At 43.3% G+C, this 17,993-nt stretch overlaps 1 protein-coding gene across 2 annotated transcripts in view; it reads right to left on the bottom strand.

Moving 5' to 3' along the window:
* sema5a (sema domain, seven thrombospondin repeats (type 1 and type 1-like), transmembrane domain (TM) and short cytoplasmic domain, (semaphorin) 5A) overlaps positions 1-17,993 on the bottom strand; it is a 189,308-nt gene that overhangs the window by 124,836 nt on the left and 46,479 nt on the right. For both annotated transcript variants that reach the window (XM_069913602.1, XM_069913603.1), the window contains exon 2: positions 15,626-15,843. In XM_069913602.1, the coding sequence (XP_069769703.1) occupies positions 15,626-15,779 (154 nt within the window). In that variant the 5' untranslated portion in view covers positions 15,780-15,843. The remainder of the gene's footprint in view (positions 1-15,625; positions 15,844-17,993) is intronic.

Genomic DNA, 17,993 nt, shown 5'->3' with positions numbered 1-17,993 from the left:
TAGGACGTGACCTACCATTTCTTTTCATTTACCTTGACGACATCCTCGTGGCAAGCAGCACACAGGAGGAACATGTGGAGCATCTACGACAACTATCCACTCAACAGGCACAGTTTGGTCTCACTATCAACCCCGCAAAGAGTGAGTTCAGCTGTGAGGAGATTGATTTCTTGGGCCACCGCATCACCAAAGATGGCATGGCGCCACTCCTATTTTCCAAAGCCATTTACTTTCAAAGGCCTTCAGAAGTTTGTGGGGATGGTGAGCTTTTACAATAGATTCATCTCCATGACAGCCCCCTCTTCAATCTGATGACTGCCTCTACCAGACCTCGATTGGACAGACAATGCATTGGCCGCTTTCACAGGTACTAAGGAGGCCCTGCCTGTTCGACTATGTTAGTGCACCCGCAGATGGATGCATCCACAGCTCTCACTGTGGGCGCAGACCTCGAGCAGTTAGTGGATGATACATGGAGGCCACTCGCAGTCTTCAGCCACCAACCCCGTCCACTGGAACGCAAGTACAGCATCTTCTACAGAGAGCTGCTCACTCTTGAGCTTGCGATTTGCCTTTTCCACTATTTCCCAGAAGACCGGCCCTTCACAGTCTACACTGACCACAAGCTGTTAACTTTCACCTTGCACAAGGTTTCGGTCTGCCTGCCAAAAGAGGCACCTGTCATACATTTTTGAGTTTACTACCTCCATTCACCATCTCTCCAGCAAACACAACATAATCACAGACACACTCTCCAAGCCAGTAGTGTGCATCCTATTGCAGAGCATTGACTTCTACGAGCTGGCCTGGGTGCAACAATCCGACCTGGACACAGAATGTTTCCATACAGACACCATGGGCCTACAACTGCAGGACCTACCCTTGGATGATGGCACCACCACCATCCTGTGCGACGTTTCAACAGAAAGCCCCCGACCAGTGATACCAGCTAAATGACAGAAAATGGTCTCTGACCTCATACACGGTTTGTTGCACCCCATCCATACAATGGTTCAGATGATTTCTGCCCCGTTCATCTGGCATGGCCTTTGCAAAAAGGTCACAAAGTGGGCAAGAGCGTGCGTGGACTGCCAGATGGTGGAGATGCTGACGCACACACGAGCGCCTATCCAGCAGTTCGAGCTTGCCTCACGCCAATTCAAACACATCCACGTGGACATCGTGGGCCCTCTGCCTGTCTCAAGGGGATTCCGCTACCTGCTCACTATGGTGAACAGATTCACACGGAAGCTGGAAATGACCACCTTCTCAACATAGCTGTCAACACGTGCGTCAGGGCCTTCTTGTCCACCTGGATCTCCCATTTCAGTGTCCTGGTCTACATAACCACCGACCGCAGTGCACAGTTCACATCCACCTTATGGGATGAACTTTCCAAATTCCTGGGGACCCAGCTACACCACACAACTTCCTATCATCCCCAGTCCAATGACTTGGTTACCACCAACCCCTGAAATCAGCCCTCATGGGGTGACTCAAAGGTCCGAACTTGACAGATGAGCTCCCTTGGATTCTCCTGGGTATCCATACGGCCTCCAGAGGTCTGACCTACATGCCTCAATCCCAGAGTTGTTTTATGGGGAGCCCATCGCTGTCCCAGGTCAGTTCCTGCCCCATCCCAGGACCCAGGGAGCACCCTGGAGCGCTTAAGGGACAAGCTGGAGGCCCTAGCACCCCCTCCACCCTCACAACTCTGCCAGCCTCCCTCACAACCTAACGAATTGTGCTAATGTCTTTGTATGCAGGGGTGGTCGCTGAGCACCTTTTTAGCATCCCTACAAAATGCTCCTCAGAACAGGTTCCACTTTTGCCTTGGAAATCGGGGGCAGAGAGGAGCTTTTCACTGTGGTCCGCCTGACTGCCCACTTAGACATATCCCGGGCGGTCAGAGTCCAGCAGCCAGCACACAGAGTCAGGCCATCGAAGCAGCAACACCTGCCATCAGCACAGCAGGACACTGCCAGTGCCGGTTCTGGGGAGGGTTGTGTGACAACACACTGGGGTGCTGGGATGAACCAGCCCAGCTTGTTACGCATGATCAGTGGTGCAGCCGTGGTAAAGATGGCGGCGCACCTCCATCTCTTCTGGTCCAGGCCGGAAGTTGGCATGTGCACTTGTGTCAGAGTGATGCAAGCGGTGGGATGTACATGCAGTCCGACTCTCGGCCTGAAAAGCAAGTGCTCGATTTAAATAAACATTCCACTGTGATATCTGTGCTAGCAGTCTGCGTCTCCAGTCTGTGCAGCTGTTCTCTCACAACTGGTTGATCATTGAAGTTCTTGACCTGCTGCATCTTCAAAAGTGGCCTCATGTGGAATGTCTTCGCCATGGAGAAAAATCTTCTAGTCTTACTTAGTCTCCTAGCCCTGGATCCCGTCTGTGGCTGCCTGCTGATCTATGCCACACCTCAGTTTGTTGCGCGCTGCTGCACTAAAGTTGTCACCCAGCCTCCATATTCATGGAAAGTGAACCTCAGATACACTTTCTTTCTTCCACCAAAAGGACCAGCAGGCTAGATCGAAGCACTTGCCTAACTGCAGCCTTTCCCAGAATGCAAATATTTGCAGAGAACCACCTGGCAAATGCTTAGTAGAAGCAAGAGAGCCTACTGAGGACACTGTCTCCATCCCTTAGAGCCCTCCAGAAAGCACTGCCCCATTCACCACCCACTGTTGCCACATCCATTCTTTGAGAAATTATCCCCATCACAGCTGACAGAGTGTTTCTTCTATCATAGCATGTCTTTAAGATCTATTTGCCCAACCACAGGCACAAAGCTAAATGCTAACAGGTGTGATAATAGAAAAGCCCATGCTGAACCAGGTAAGGCAAGGAGCAGCAGAGCATCACACGGGGCAATCCCATAACGATCTTTATCAGCCTCCAAACTGAACTTTAGGATCATTATGGGAATTTCAAAAACAATTTCAGAAAGAAAGCTGTGGCACATCCTATGTTCTTAAAAGGTAGTAACAAACTTACAGGATCTTAATTTTAACAATTTAAAAAGAATTAATTTTGTTTCCCAGGCAACGTTCAGTTTCAATGATAGATTTGATAACTTGGCATTAAACACTGTGGTGGCACCTCACCAGTTGTCAAACGAACCTAGAAAGTACAACGAGTCAGCCTCACGGAGGAAACATATCAGCTGGAAGGTTAGCTTCACACTGGTAGACCTCACATGGGGCCTTGCTATAAGTAGACTGCTCCAAAGAACAGGTGCCTTGTGAACTTCGTTATATCCAAGCCCCTGGTCGGTGGAAGCTTCTCTCTACTACCTGGGTTGGAATTTTGTGTAGCAGAACCAGCATTTTCTCAGCTTTTTTCTTTCCACTCACATAACACTTTAAGTATTCCCTGTGCCATAGGTGCTCTGTGATTAGTAAGGGATTGCTTAAGGTGGTATGTGGGTGGAAGAAAAAGTTTGAAAAGGACTGTTTTAATCCTACCTAATTGACTCATTATGTTCACAGTTTCATAACTGCAAAGAAAATGGATCAATGACAATTTTTCTCAAGCAAAATATTTCAGTAACAATTGAGTCTAGAGCAGTGATTCTCAACCTTCCCTTCCCACTCACATCCCACCTTAAGCCATCCTTTACTAATCACAGAGCACCAATGGCATAGGGATCACTTAAAGTGGGATGTGTGTGGAAAGAAAAAGGTTGAGAACAGCATAATGCAACACTGTCATGTTCTCAAGAGGGGAGATAAATCTCCCAAGGATGATCTATCTTCAACATTTTACCTGACCAATTGCCATACTGTTTCCTTCCTCCCATTCTAACCTAGGAGCAGGCCCTTAAACCCAACACCATCCACAATGGCAACTAATCCCACATGCCTACATATGGACCATATTTTCTTCCCTGCCTCTTTGTGTGTGTGATTGTACAGGATACTATCACCAATATATATATATTTGTATATATTTACATATAGTAGTAGTGATTGGCTGAGAGCCGTAGCCACGCCTACTGGGAGGTCATAAAGGGCTGCTCCTAACCAGACGCAGGACAGTCAACTGGTCGACCTCGATGTACTACGCTCCAGTCTTTTGCTAATAAAAGCCTTGGTTTGAGTCAACAAGTCTTTGAGTCATTCGATGCGCTACAGTGTGCTTTGTCTAATTGATTCTTAAAACTTTGCTATCATGTCTGCCTCTAGCAGTTCCCGTAGCAGCACATTCTAGCCATCTACCAATCTTGCAAAGAAATTTGCCTCTCATGCTTGGCAGCAGAAAAGAGGGGTTGCAGACTCCAGGGGATATTGCCAAACCGGCATAGGGCACTAGAGTGGGAGAACAACCAGGCGAGAAGGAATTGCCTGGGAGACAATCCAACAAGAAAGGAGACCACAGCAGCAGACCAGGGAGGAACTCACCAGTTGAAGGACCCACTATAGCTGCAGGGTGGTGAAGGCTGATGGCTGAAGGACTCACACCAGGCTGCATGAGATGGGTTCATGGGAACCATGACTCGAGAGGGTGTTGTGGGCAAACGGGGCTCCAGAAGGTCCTCAGGCATCCAAAGCTTCCTGATTGTATCAGAGGTTTGGGCCTTAAAGCTTGGGTTTGCCAATGGATCGGACAGGATTTTGAGCAGCTGCAGATGCTGATGAGAGCACTGGAGGCCAATCCACAGACACTCAGTGTTTGAAGGGACTCTCTTTATCTACTCTTATTGCTGGGGATGCTGGGCCATGCTGGTGGCACCAGTGACATCGAAGAGTGCAGTGCTGCTAGAGCTCGTCGGAGCACTGCTCTGGCACCTCAGAGGGCAGCTCCAGCATCTCCTGGGGCCGCTCCAGGCACCCCCTTAATCGCCGTTTTTGGTGAGCTCCAGCACCTAAAAAATTAGCACTGCACCCCTGGTGACATCCAAAATAGGTCCAATAGTTAAACATACCAAAATATACTTAAACTGAAATCAGCACATTTCATCCAACCTATTGAGAATTTAGATCCCTCTCTGCCACCACATTACCCCAGCACCTCCATTCTATCCCAACCCTACACCACTGAATTTTATAGGCATTGAGAGAACTGTCATAACATTCTGCAAGGACAAATAGAGAAATGGTTTCCACAAGAAATACAAATTTGGAATTCGGATTAAAATTTAAAAGGGTGAGAAGTAATTGGGGCATTTCTCCCAAAGTCATTATTAGGATCAGAAATACTTTTCAAGAAATCGTGATTAAATATCCAGGAACTCAAAGATGTTTCTATTCCTTATTCAGCATGTGGGGATTGCCATCCAATCGCTAAACATCCTTCGGAATGCAATGCTGAATCACCTTGAGTTACTGCAGTCGTTCTGGTCGAACTACTCCAATCGTGCTGGTGGGAAGGCAAAGATGTCATTGCTGATGGGCGTGTTCCTGTGCTGTACTATTCTATGTTTCAGAATTTAGACCCTGTGTCAATGTATTTCTGTCTGTGTGGTGTGGATTTGTGGGGGGGAGGGAGGGGTTGGGCAGGTGAGCCTCCTTGTGATGGTGTTGCCACAGTTCCAAGATAGTAAAAATTAGAGAGAACACTACAAATGTCACACTGTGATGGCGATGAGTATTTAAGGTGGTGAATGGAGTAAGAATCAAGCAGCTCATTTCATCCACGATTACACTAAACCTCTGGCCAGACATGTGTTCATCCAGACCAGTGGAAAATGTTATTTCATTCTCCCGATTTGTGCCTTGTAGATGGTGGAAAGGTTTTGATTTTTAGGACAGGAGTTGCTTGGTGCAGAATGCCCACCTGCTCTTGAAGTCACAGTATTAATGAGGCTAGTTGGAAACACTACAAGTAGTACATTTTCCATAGTTTTACATGTTACGTCCACGTTGCTGAATGGACCCCTACTACTAGGAACCACATCCAGTCATGGGCAGGCTTTGATCTAAGCTGCCCAAAAGACTTTCACGACTGGGTGAATCAGTCGGAGTAGGATTAGACCAACAAAAATACCATACCTACACTGTTGGAGAACCATTTATATAGGGGGGGACTCAACAACAGTAGGAGTTTTCAGTGGTCCCAGAACTCCAACCCTCTGGCTTGACTTGTGTCACATATGGCTATTGGGGTTGCTTTGCGGGATCGGTTTTGCCGCCTGTCATCTCTTTGTGTGGGCGTTTCCAGCGGGACCTCGTGGAGATGCGTCCTACCATGGCACAGAACCCATAAGAGTACCATGCATTTCATGGTGGGGCGGCACCATGGTAACCTCCCTCTTCCTGATGGACAACTGTCTGAAGAGAGTCATAGTTACTCCCGCCTGGGAATAAGATTCCTAGATATTGACAATTATGGACATGGTGAGGGTAATGCCATTGAATGTCAAGGGTAGGTGGTTAAAGTCTCACTCAACAGCTATGTCACTTTCAAATACTTCTTGCCATTTATCAGCCCATGCCTGATAGCTATCTATGTCTTTGATCAGCATGTTGAGCAGATAAGCATTTAAAAGGAGAATCATAATAATGGCTAAAATTAAAAAAACAACATGGGACTGAGAAAGCTCAGATTAAAGAGATTCATTGGTATTTTGCTGAAATTTATGTAATTCAATGAATATTATGTTACCACTATATAATTAAACTGCACATAGACAGCTGTAAATGTTAAGATTCCCAACAACACTAGAATAGGACAAGTGGTCTATAAAATCCAACACTGAAAACTGAGAAACACCAAGTCATTGCTGAGAATGAAAAGAAAATCAGTACTAAAAGGATAATGTGTGGGTAGAACTAACAAATGAAGGAAGAGAAGCAGATGGAAAAGAGAGAAACGGTCAAAAAGGAGCAATGGGATTAGATATGAAAACACAAAATTTTCAAGTTATTTCCTAATGGAAGAAAAACAACGCAAGATGCTTCACAGAAATATAAAGGGAAAACTATTGTGGCAAAATCAAAGACACTACGAATTAAAATATTTGTGCAAAGAGCTAAAATGCAGAGTACCAGTGGTTGCAAAAGTACAGGAGAGGATTGGGCAGCAGGTGTAGGGGGGGGGGGGGGGGGGGTGGGGGGGGCGCGGGGAGTGGAAACACAAGTAGCCAGAAGCTGACAAGATTGATAGTGCTGAAGTAGAGAGGAAAAGGTGCAAAAGGCAGACAGGTACAGGAGCAACATATTCCATCAATCAATTGAGGTATAGCTGATCTAATCAGGCCACTCCTTTAAGTGAATCTTTCCTTGCTTCAATGAAATCTCACCACCTCAGTTTTGACATACCACTAGTGCTTTGAGAGCTCCTAATTTCTGCCATGTTGAAATCGGAGAATGCCTATCTCTAATTTGAAGGTTATACCTTCAATAAATGAAGCAGATTCCTTCCATATAATTCAACAACTGTTTGATTTAATGCTTCAATTAGAACAACCTATTGTTACACTATATTAAAGGATACACAAGCCTGATCAATCCAAATTGTTTGCTGAAAAGAAGAAATCCAAAATGTCAAAATTGAAGGGTTGATCCAACAACTATCAGGTTCTTGAACCTCCCCTTGTTACATTAATTGCCACAAAAGTACTACTTGCAATAATACAAAGTAATTTTATTTTCTTGCACCACGATAACTGCATTTTTATTATCTATTTATTTTTAATGGCTCTTTTTAATTCAATGATATATACTATTGCAGTCTTTGTTTCAATAAAGTACCTGTTCAGGTGCCAATGTTCATTGTACAAAGTACAATGTTTGGGACAAAGACACTTCTTTTCCTTTATTTGCCCCAGTCTTGCCCAGTTTTAAATTTGTAATCAAACAATTCAAATGATTAAAGTGTACATACCAGATTTTATTCAAGGCTATATGTATACATTTTGGTTTGATCATGTAGAAATCACAGCACTTTTTATACACAGTCCCCTCATTTCAGGGCACCATAATATTTGGGACATTTGACTTCACAGGTGTTTGTGAGTACTCAGGTATGTTTAGTTGCTTTATTGGTGCAGGTAGAAGAGAACTAGGTTCGCTTCTAAGCTTTTGTAGTTGCCATTTTTCAGCATGAGGTACAGAGCTGTACCAGTGAATGTCAAATAAGCCATTATGAGACTGAAAAACAAGAATAAAACAGTAAGAGATATTACCCAAACATTAGGATTCCCCAAATCAACTGTTTGGAACATCATTAAGAAGTAAGAATGTGCTGATGAACTCAATAATCACCAAGGGACTGGTATTCCAAAGAAGATCTCCACTGCTAATGTCAGAAAAATCCCCAAACACTTGTCCGACAGATCAGAAATACTCTTCAGGAGGCAGGTCTAGATGTGCCAATAACTATTGTCCACAGAAGACTTCATGAACAGAAATACAGACTCTGCACTGCAAGATGCAGACCACTATTTAGCCACAGAAACAGGATGGCCAGATTATTTAAAAGAGCCTGTAGAATTCTGGAACAAGGTCTTGTGGACACGAGACTAAGATTAACCTGGATCAGAGTGATTGTAAGACAAAGTATGGAAGCATAAAGGAATGGCCCAAAATCCAAAGCGTGCCACATCATCTGTGAAATATAGTGGTAAGAGGGCAAGGGGAGTGGGGGAGGAATGTTATGACCTGGGTATATACTGATGCACTTACTATCATTGATGATGTAACTGCTGATGGCAGTAGCTAAATGAATTCTGAGGTGAATAGAAACATCTTATCTGCTCAAGTTCAAGCAAATGTCTTCAAATTCATTGGACGGTGCTTCATCCTAATAGCAAGACAATGATCCCAAACATACTGCTAAGCAACAAAACAGTTTTTCAAAGCTAAAAGCTGGAAAATTCTTGAATGGCCAAGTCAGTCACTTGATCTAAATCCATATGCTAAAGAGAAAATTTAAGGGGACAAGCCCCTAAACCCAGCAGGAGTTGAAGACGGCTGCACTATAGGCCTGGCGGAGCATCACCAGAGAAGGTACTAAGCAATTAGTGATGTCTATGAATCACAGATTTCAATTAGTCATTACATGCAAGGGATACGCAACAAAGTACTAAACATTCCTACTTTAATATACATACCATTGCTATGACCCAAATATTACGGTGCCCTGAAATGAGGGGACTATGTAAAAAAAAAAGTGCTGTAATTTCTACATTATCAAAACCAAATGTGTACAAATAATTTTAAACAAAATCAGGAATGCACATTTTCACCATGTGAATTTTAAACTTTTGAGTACAAGGAAAATGTGTATTGATCCCAAACATTTTGAAGGGTGCTATGTATAACTTGTTAGTTCAGCAAAGGAAGACAAAGAAAAGGAGAATAGTAAACAAAAGGAATATAAATGAAGAACTGTAAATCATAAATAGTTACAGATATACAATTTACGTAAGTGGAACCAGACTAATGTCCCTAAAAATCTTCACATGCTCTCAGCGATTCTCATCCTTGTGCATGGCAATGCAAAGGAAATGATGCAGAAAGAGTAGAGCATAATGAAATATCTTCATCTCTGGAACTTAGCTTTGCAATGTGTGTGACCCTGCAGTTCACCACACTCTTTGGCTTGGTTTCGCGGATGAAGATTTATGGAGGGGTAAATGTCCACGTCAGCTGCAGGCTCGTTTGTGGCTGACAAGTCCGATGCGGGACAGGCAGACACGGTTGCAGCAGTTGCAAGGGAAAATTGGTTGGTTGGGGTTGGGTGTTGGGTTTTTCCTCCTTTGTCTTTTGTCAGTGAGGTGGGCTCTGCGATCTTCTTCAAAGGAGGTTGCTGCCTGCCAAACTGTGAGGCACCAAGATGCACGGTTTGAGGCGATATCAGCCCACTGGCGGTGGTCAATGTGGCAGGCACCAAGAGATTTCTTTAGGCAGTCCTTGTACCTCTTCTTTAGTGCACCTCTGTCACGGTGGCCAGTGGAGAGCTCGCCACATAACACGATCTTGGGAAGGCGATGGTTCCCCATTCTGGAGACGTGACCTACCCAGCGCAGTTGGATCTTCAGCAGCGTGGATTCGATGCTGTTGGCCTCTGCCATCTTGAGTACTTCGATGTTGGAGATGAAGTCGCTCCAATGAATGTTGAGGATGGAGCGGAGACAATGCTGGTCTAGAACCATAGAACCACACTAGAACCATAGAACACTACAGCCCAGAAACAGACCCCTTCAGCCCTTCTATTCTGTGCCGAACAACTTTTTTTTTCCCTAGTCCCACTTACCTGGACCCAGTCCATATCCTTCTATACCTCTCCCATCCATGTACCTGTCCAAATTCTTCTTGAATATTAAAACTGAGGCCACATTCACCACCTCAGCTAGCAGCTCATTCCACACACCCACCACTCTCTGTGTGAAGGAAGTTCCCCCTCATGTTGACCCAAAATCTTTCCCCTTTCAGTCTTAACCCATGTCCTCTGGTTTGTATCTCACCTACCCTCAGTGGAAAAAGGCATTTACTCTGACCCCCTCATAATTTTAAATATCTCTATCAAATCTCCCTTCATTCTTCTACACTTCAGGGAATAAAGTTTTAATCTGTTTAACCTTTCCCTGTTCCTGAAATTCAGACAACATCCTAGTAAATCTTCTCTGCACTCTTTCCATCTTATTGATATCTTTCCTGTAATTAGGTGACCAAACCTGAACCCAATAGTTCATATACAGCCTCACCATGTCTTATGCAACTTTACCACAACATTTCAACTGCTATACATAATAATTTATGGAGGCCAATATGCCAGTAGCCCCCTTTACAACCCTATCCACCTGTGACACAATTTTCAAGAAATTATGTGTTGTATTCCCAAATCCGTCTGTTCTACTGCACTCCTCATTGCCCAACCATTTACTGTGTATATCCTTTCTTGGTTTGCCCTTCCAAAATGTAACACCTCACACTTGTCTGCATTAAATTCTATCTGCCATGTTTCAGCCCATTTTTCCAGCTGGTCCAGATCCCTCTGCAAGCTTTGAAAACCTTCCTTGCTGTCCACAACACCTCTAATCTTAGTGTCATCTGCAAACTTGCTGATCCAATTTATCACATTGTCATCCAGATCACTGATATAGATGATAAATAACAATGGTCCCAGCACTGATCCCTGAGGCACACCACTAGTCACAGGTCTCCTGTCTGAGAAGCAATCATCCACTACTACTTTCTGGCTTCTCTCGTCCAGCCATTATCGAATCCAGTTCACTACTTCACCATGAATACCTAGCGTCTGAACCTTCCTGACTAACCTCCCACATGGGACCTTCTCAAAGGCTTTTCTAAAGTCCATGAAGACAACATCCACAGACTTTCCTTCATCAATTTTCCTGGCAACCTCCTCAAAAAACTCTGCAAGATTAGCCCCTTTTAAATTGCAGCACCTGGCTAGCCATCCAGGGACCCGGGTGCAATTACTGGGGAAAAGGTGCTGGAAGCACATAACAAATCATAGGGAGATCTACCCATTAACTCGTCAACCCAGTGATTTGGGGGGGGAGGAAATCCTGCCCCTGCGATGACATGTTATGCACTAACCAGAAATACTGCCGGATATTCAGATGCTGGCTGCCTGGTGACATATGCACACAAGCGCTGATGTTACTGGAATAAACGGATCAGCCATTTGTTTTCAAATCGGCCGTGGACGAGACCTGAATAAGTTTAATTGGGTTCCCTGACTACCTCTGGGGCAGGTCAGGGACCTGGTTGCATTCTGACAGGGTTGACCCAGTTGGACCCTTTCAAATTGCGGTGTAACTGGGCTGCTAACTGTGCAAATCGCCCATTTTACACAGCAGTTTAAAAGGACCTTTTGATTAAACACGACCTACCACACACAAAGCCATGTTGACAATCCCTAATCAGTTTCTGGCTATCCAAATACTTGTATATCTGGTCTCTTAGAACACCTTCCAATAATTTACCTACTACTGATGTCAGGCTCGCCAGCCTATAATTTCCGGGGTTACTTTTTGGAGCCTTTTTTAAATAACAGAACAACATGAGCTACTCTCCAATCCTCCAGCAACTCACCCGTAGCTAAAGACATTTTAAATATTCCTTTCAGAGCCCCCTGCAATTTCTACACTAGCCTCCCTCAAGTTCTGAGGGAATATCTTGTCAGGCCCTGGGAATTTATCTACCCTTTTTTGCTTTCAGACAGGAAGCATTTCCTCCTCTTTAATCTGTATAGATTCCATGACCTCTCTGCTTGTTTTCCTTATTTCCCACGACTCAATGTCCACTTCCTGAGTGAATACTGATGAAAAAAGAAAACATTCAAGATCTCCCCATCTGTTTTGGCTTCATGCATAGCCAACCACTCTGATCTTCAAAGGGACCAATTTTGTCCCTTACTATCCTTCTGCTTTTAATATACCTATAGAAACCCTGAGGATTTTCCTTCACATTGTCTGTCAAAGCAACCTCATGTCTTCTTTTAGCCTTCCTGATTTCTTTCTTATGGTTTTTCTTGCATTTTTTAAATACTCCTCATGTACCTAGTTTGCTCCATTTTCCCTATTATTACCTCACGGTCAGCGTCATGGGAAGGTCATCCACAGACAATTCCCCCCCCCCCACCCCTCCACTCAACATGAACAGGACATGCAACCGCCACGTGAACGGCAGTTTGTGCACCCCCCACCATGGTTACCCTAATGCCCCAGTTAGATTTGATCTGAGGGCAACTCTGCACTACCTGTTATACACCTCTCTTTTCTTCCAAACCAAATCCACAATATCCCTCAAAATCCAAGGTTCCTATGCTTGCTAACCTTGCCTTTAATCTTAACAGGAACATACAAACTCTGTACTCAAAAAAAATTCACCTTTGAAGGTTCTCCCACTTACCTCGCACATCCTTCCCCAAAAACAACTTCTCCCAATCCACACATTCTTCATCCTTTCTCATTTCCTCAAAATTAGCTTTTCTCCAATTTAGAATCTTAACCGAAGAAACAGATCTGTCCATATCCATAATTATCTTGAAATTAATGGCATTATGATCACTGGACCCAAAATTTTCTCCTTCATTGTCCTGTCTTGTTCCCTAAAAGGAGATCCAGTATTTCATTCTCTTGAGTTGGTACCTCTATATATTGATTTAGAAAACTTTCCTGAAATCATTTGATAAACCACAAGTCAGGCCTTTTACAGTGTGAAAGTCCCAGTCAATATGTAAAAAATTAAAATTTGACTCCAAAAATAAAAACATGCAAGAGCAGAGTGGAAAATTATTGTTTGTTTCAGGGATGTTCATGTGATGTTGGAACTCGCAGGCACTTGCCAAGAAATTCAATCACATAGTGCGATTGAAAAACTTTTTTTCCAGAAAATTTGAAACTAGTTTTTAGGTCACTCTGGAAAGTCATCTGGGTACTCAAGGCGACCCCAAAGCCCCTCATTGGAGACCCTGAACCTACTCCCCATCCTGACCCAACCACACCACAGGCCTTGATCCTTTTTCCTTTCCCCTTGTAAACCCATCACAGCATGAACCCTGGTCTTACCCCCTTCCTACTACTAAACTAAACCACCACATGGACTCTAATTCTCTTTACTGACCCCTCATAATCTCCCTGTAAGATCGACCTTGATCTGCTATCCCAACTACCCACCCTCACAACAGCCTAGTTCCCGATGGTCTGTCCTTCTGTCCCATATTCCAAAACTCAATCATACAAGCTCTGATACTGGTTACCTACCTCTGTAACCCCATCATAGTATTGGTCTTCATCCTCTTCCCATACCTCCACTACCAACTAATACACAACATGGAGCTGTAAACTACCCTCGCAGAATTTGAAGTCTTGTTCCCCTAGTTTGTGTTGAGCTTCACTCTGGTAGTAGAGAAGGCCCAGGACAGACAGGTCATTATGGGAATGGTGTCTTAAAATGGCATGCAACCAGGCTCTTGGTAGAACATGGCAGACAGGACATAGGTTCTCTGCAAAGCATTCCCCAAGTCTGCATTTGGTCTCAAAAATGGAGCAGCTACATCGCATGTGAATCGTTGCCTCATGTGAAAGGGCTATTTAGGACCCTGAGGGTGGTGAGGAATGAGGTGCAAGAGCAAGTATTGCACATCCTGCTGTTGCAGGAGATAAATGAGTGGATTAGTGAGTCATGGAGAGAGTGATCCCTGTGAACAGTGGAAAGGGGTGGCCAAAGTCCGGTACCTGGACCAATTGCCCATTTTTAAGTTGCCCAGAGTGAATTATAAAAATAAAATGGGATATGGCCTGTAGGAACATAGTCTCTAACAATAAATTTCACTATATGTATATTGCACTTCTTAGTTTCAACACTAGATGTCGCTGCCATTTTGACTATTGTGATCATGATTTTCATCGATGAAAAGGTTAATCTCAGTTTAAAAAAATGTTTATCTCAGATGTTTTTAAAAAAATTAACCTCAGTATAATTTTTTTAAATCTCAGTTGATTAAACATGGCGGAACTAAAAAGGTGGAAAATAACAAGAGAGTGCCAAAAATATCAAACAGTGGGAAAAAGAATACTTTTTCACAGAAGTTGTGGAGAAGTGTATTTGTTTGATTTGCAAGGAATCTGCTCACTTTAATATCCTATTTACAGATTTACACATTGTATCATAATCATTAAGGTGGACACCTGGTCCATGAATTCTATTCACGGAGAGTTATGGAGGAATTTTGGAGACTGCCATGTCCCTTTCTTGATCCTTTCTTCTGTTCTTATTTGACACCCACCTTTTTATTTTGCACTGCGTTTTGAATGAGTGTTTCAAAGAGTTTTATTGTATTCATTTAAATTAAATTTATGAGCAGTAGATCCAGAAATGCTGATTGTAATATGTGAGTACATCAATAAATGACTGCAGTATCACCAGTTAAACTGTTCAGTAGTGTTATACAGTTGTTTTGATAGAAAATGAATTTTTGATGGTACAGGGGTTTTCTGGTCTAAAAACACCATTTTTCTTGCAGTGTAACTGGTTGAAAATTGCCAGGCTTAATATTGTTTGGTCCATAACTCCTGCTATTTTTCTGTGTTTCCCACAACCAAAAACGTTTGGTAGATGGTGGGATCTAATTTCAAAAATGACAGGGGATAATGCACTGAATTCGGAGGCTGATGGGGTGAAAGTGAAGGACCAGGTGAGCCCTTTCTCTATTCTGTTTGGGGTGGAGGTGGTAAGAGAGAAACTTGGAGAGATAGTTGATTTGTGAGATGTGGAAACAGTGAAGGGTAAGCTTCATTGCTTTAAAAAGGAGGATCGTTCAGCTGTCCCCTCAACTCTGCCATGGTTCTGATGCCCTGGGTTTAGGACCATAGTTTAATTCTCAAAAATGTGAAACCCAAGTTTACAGCAGCTTCTTACAGCTAAGTTTTCCTGCTGTAACACCACCTATTGAACCATGCTGAGAGAATTAGGATCAATATCAAATGAACAGGGAGGAGTTGCCCCATAAACTCACCCAATCCCTGTTAGTTTTGTGAATCAGGCAACAATTCCCACCAGGAGGCCCATGGGCAGAGAATTATTGCTCAGATGTCTTAAATTGTTCCATCAATTAGCAAAGGGAAGACAGCATATATGAAAAGATACATTTTGGTAAAATATCATCACTTGTCCACTCATTCACTCTTCTCTGCACTCACCTCTATGAGTGATCAAAGGATGCTCTGCTCGCTGACATTCCAGATGTTCCACTGCAACAGATGATCCACTGCTACAAGCTCCTCCAATTCGCTCAAAGAGAATCAGAATGCCAAGTAAAAGGATCCAGAATTGCTTGCTCTTTACTAGATCCATGGCATGCCTGGCGATGTTCTCTCCCCACTCGTTTTACACATTTACTGTGTGCATCTGGATAGACCTGTAACAAAATGTATGCAATAATGAGGACTAAATTATTTTGAACCATGTTTAATAGCAAAAAAGTACCAGGGGTGTAGGTTAATGGGGTATAAATTGGGTGCATGGACTCTTGGGCCAAAATGTCTTGTTACCGTGCTGTATGTATGTATGTTAGATTCTGAACATTACATGGAACAATATAATTTCTCCAATCATTTTCACACAAATTGTCTCCTTTTGTATATAAAAAAAATAACAATTTCATGTATCCTCTCAGGGAAAGGCAGGGCAGCACAATTGCCATAGCAGTTAGGGCAACGCCTTTACAGCACCAGTGATCAGGACCAGGGTTCAAATCTCGTGCGGTCTGTAAGAGGTTTGCATGTTCTCCCCATGTCACCGTTCAAAAAGTACAAGAGGTGTAAATCAATTGGGTGTAAATTGGGCAGCATGGGTCTCATGCCCAAAAATGCCCATTATCGTGCTGTATGTCTAAATCTAAATCTCTCAATAACATGGAAATTAGGATAAAATATTTTTCAGCTGCCTATCTGAAGATGATTTTGACAAACATTTTATTTCATACAGGCTGCATTTCCATTTAGCATTTCCAGCATAATATTTCTAACAGTTTCAGTCACTGACGTTGATATACATTGAAGTACAACAACCTACTTACTGCACAAGTTGTTGAATAACTACTTCACCTTACATTTCCAAGATCTCAATGATAAACCTTTGTAATTTGCTCTGCAAAATGAATCACTTTCAAAATGTTTAAGTTCAGCCTCTCTCTGGTAAATCCAATCTTGGAAACTCACAAATCAAAATCTTTCAACTGACAATCAGTTTTCAATTTTGTGCTGCAAACATGAGAGAACGAACCAGGTCAAACATTGATTTGAAGTTGTGCATTTACTGAATAAAAATTGAAACCTCACAGCATTTCAATGCATTTTCAATTACCTCACATAAAATAGTTTGTACAAAAGACACAGAAAGTTTTATTTTCTTTAAAATTAACCACTAATAAATTAGAGGAGAAAAGAATGGTCAATGGTTTGGCCCAAACCTTACTACTCTTTTCTCCCAGCGTTCTACCAGCAGAGTTTTGCTTCAAGTTCCAGCATCTGCAGGCCCGTGTTTGTCTACATTTTACAAGAGATGTTTTGACTAAAAATAATGATTGAAATTGGGTAAGTTTATTCTTCTTCGAATAACCTCCAATTGTACATTGCCCAGGAGATCATAATGTGTATTTTTTTTTTGCTACAAGACCCTGATTATACAATTGTTTAGTTTTGTGTAATTGCAGGCTGATTTGCATTTTGGTCAGCAGAAAAGGCCGAGGGAGAAACAATGAAATTGAAAGAGTCAGGGAGACCCAGGACAGCCCAGTCTCATGTTGAGCTTAGAAGTTACTCTCATCAGATCCCAACCCTGCACTGCCCATTTCTACCTCCTACCCATGGTCCACGAGCCTAACTGTCCCGGCAGACCCAATGCGTCTGCATGCTCCTGCCTGACCGAATTTATCCCGGCTTACATTGTCTGTGTTTTGTCCCCCCGGTCCAGTCCCTCCCATCTACATCCAGGACAGTTCACATACCCTCCATCACTTCAACAAAGTCCAGTTCCCTGAACTCAATCGCCTCATCCAACCCCTATACACTTCCATCCCTCATACTGAAGGCCTTTCTTTGGCTTGGCTTCGTGGACGAAGATTTATGGAGAGGTAATGTCCACATCAGCTGCAGGCTCGTTTGTGACTGACAAGTCCGATGCGGGACAGGCAGACATGGTTGCAGCGGTTGCAAGGGAAAATTGGTTGGTTGGGGTTGGGTTTTTCCTCCTTTGTCTTTTGTCAGTGAGGTAGCCTCAAAGCCCTTCATTTCTTTCTGAACAATCGACCAGAACTTGTTCTCACTCTCAATAATTTCTCCTTTGACTCATCCCACTATCTCCAAGTTAAAAGGGTAGCCATGGGTACCCACATGGGCCCCAGCTATGCCTGCCTTTTTGTTGGTAATGTTGAGCCATCCATGTTGCAAGCTTAAATAGGCAAGGCTCCTCAACTCTTCCTCTGCTACATCAATGACTACTTTGGTGCTGCCTCATGTACCCATGTTGCCAATTTCCAGCCCAATCTCAAATTCACTTTGTCCATCT

This window comes from Narcine bancroftii, chromosome 1 (genome assembly GCF_036971445.1).
Source record: "Narcine bancroftii isolate sNarBan1 chromosome 1, sNarBan1.hap1, whole genome shotgun sequence".
Taxonomy (NCBI): Eukaryota; Metazoa; Chordata; class Chondrichthyes; order Torpediniformes; family Narcinidae; genus Narcine; species Narcine bancroftii.
The sequence above is the reverse complement of the archived record's forward strand: the minus strand, read 5'-3'. Positions and strand labels throughout refer to the sequence as shown.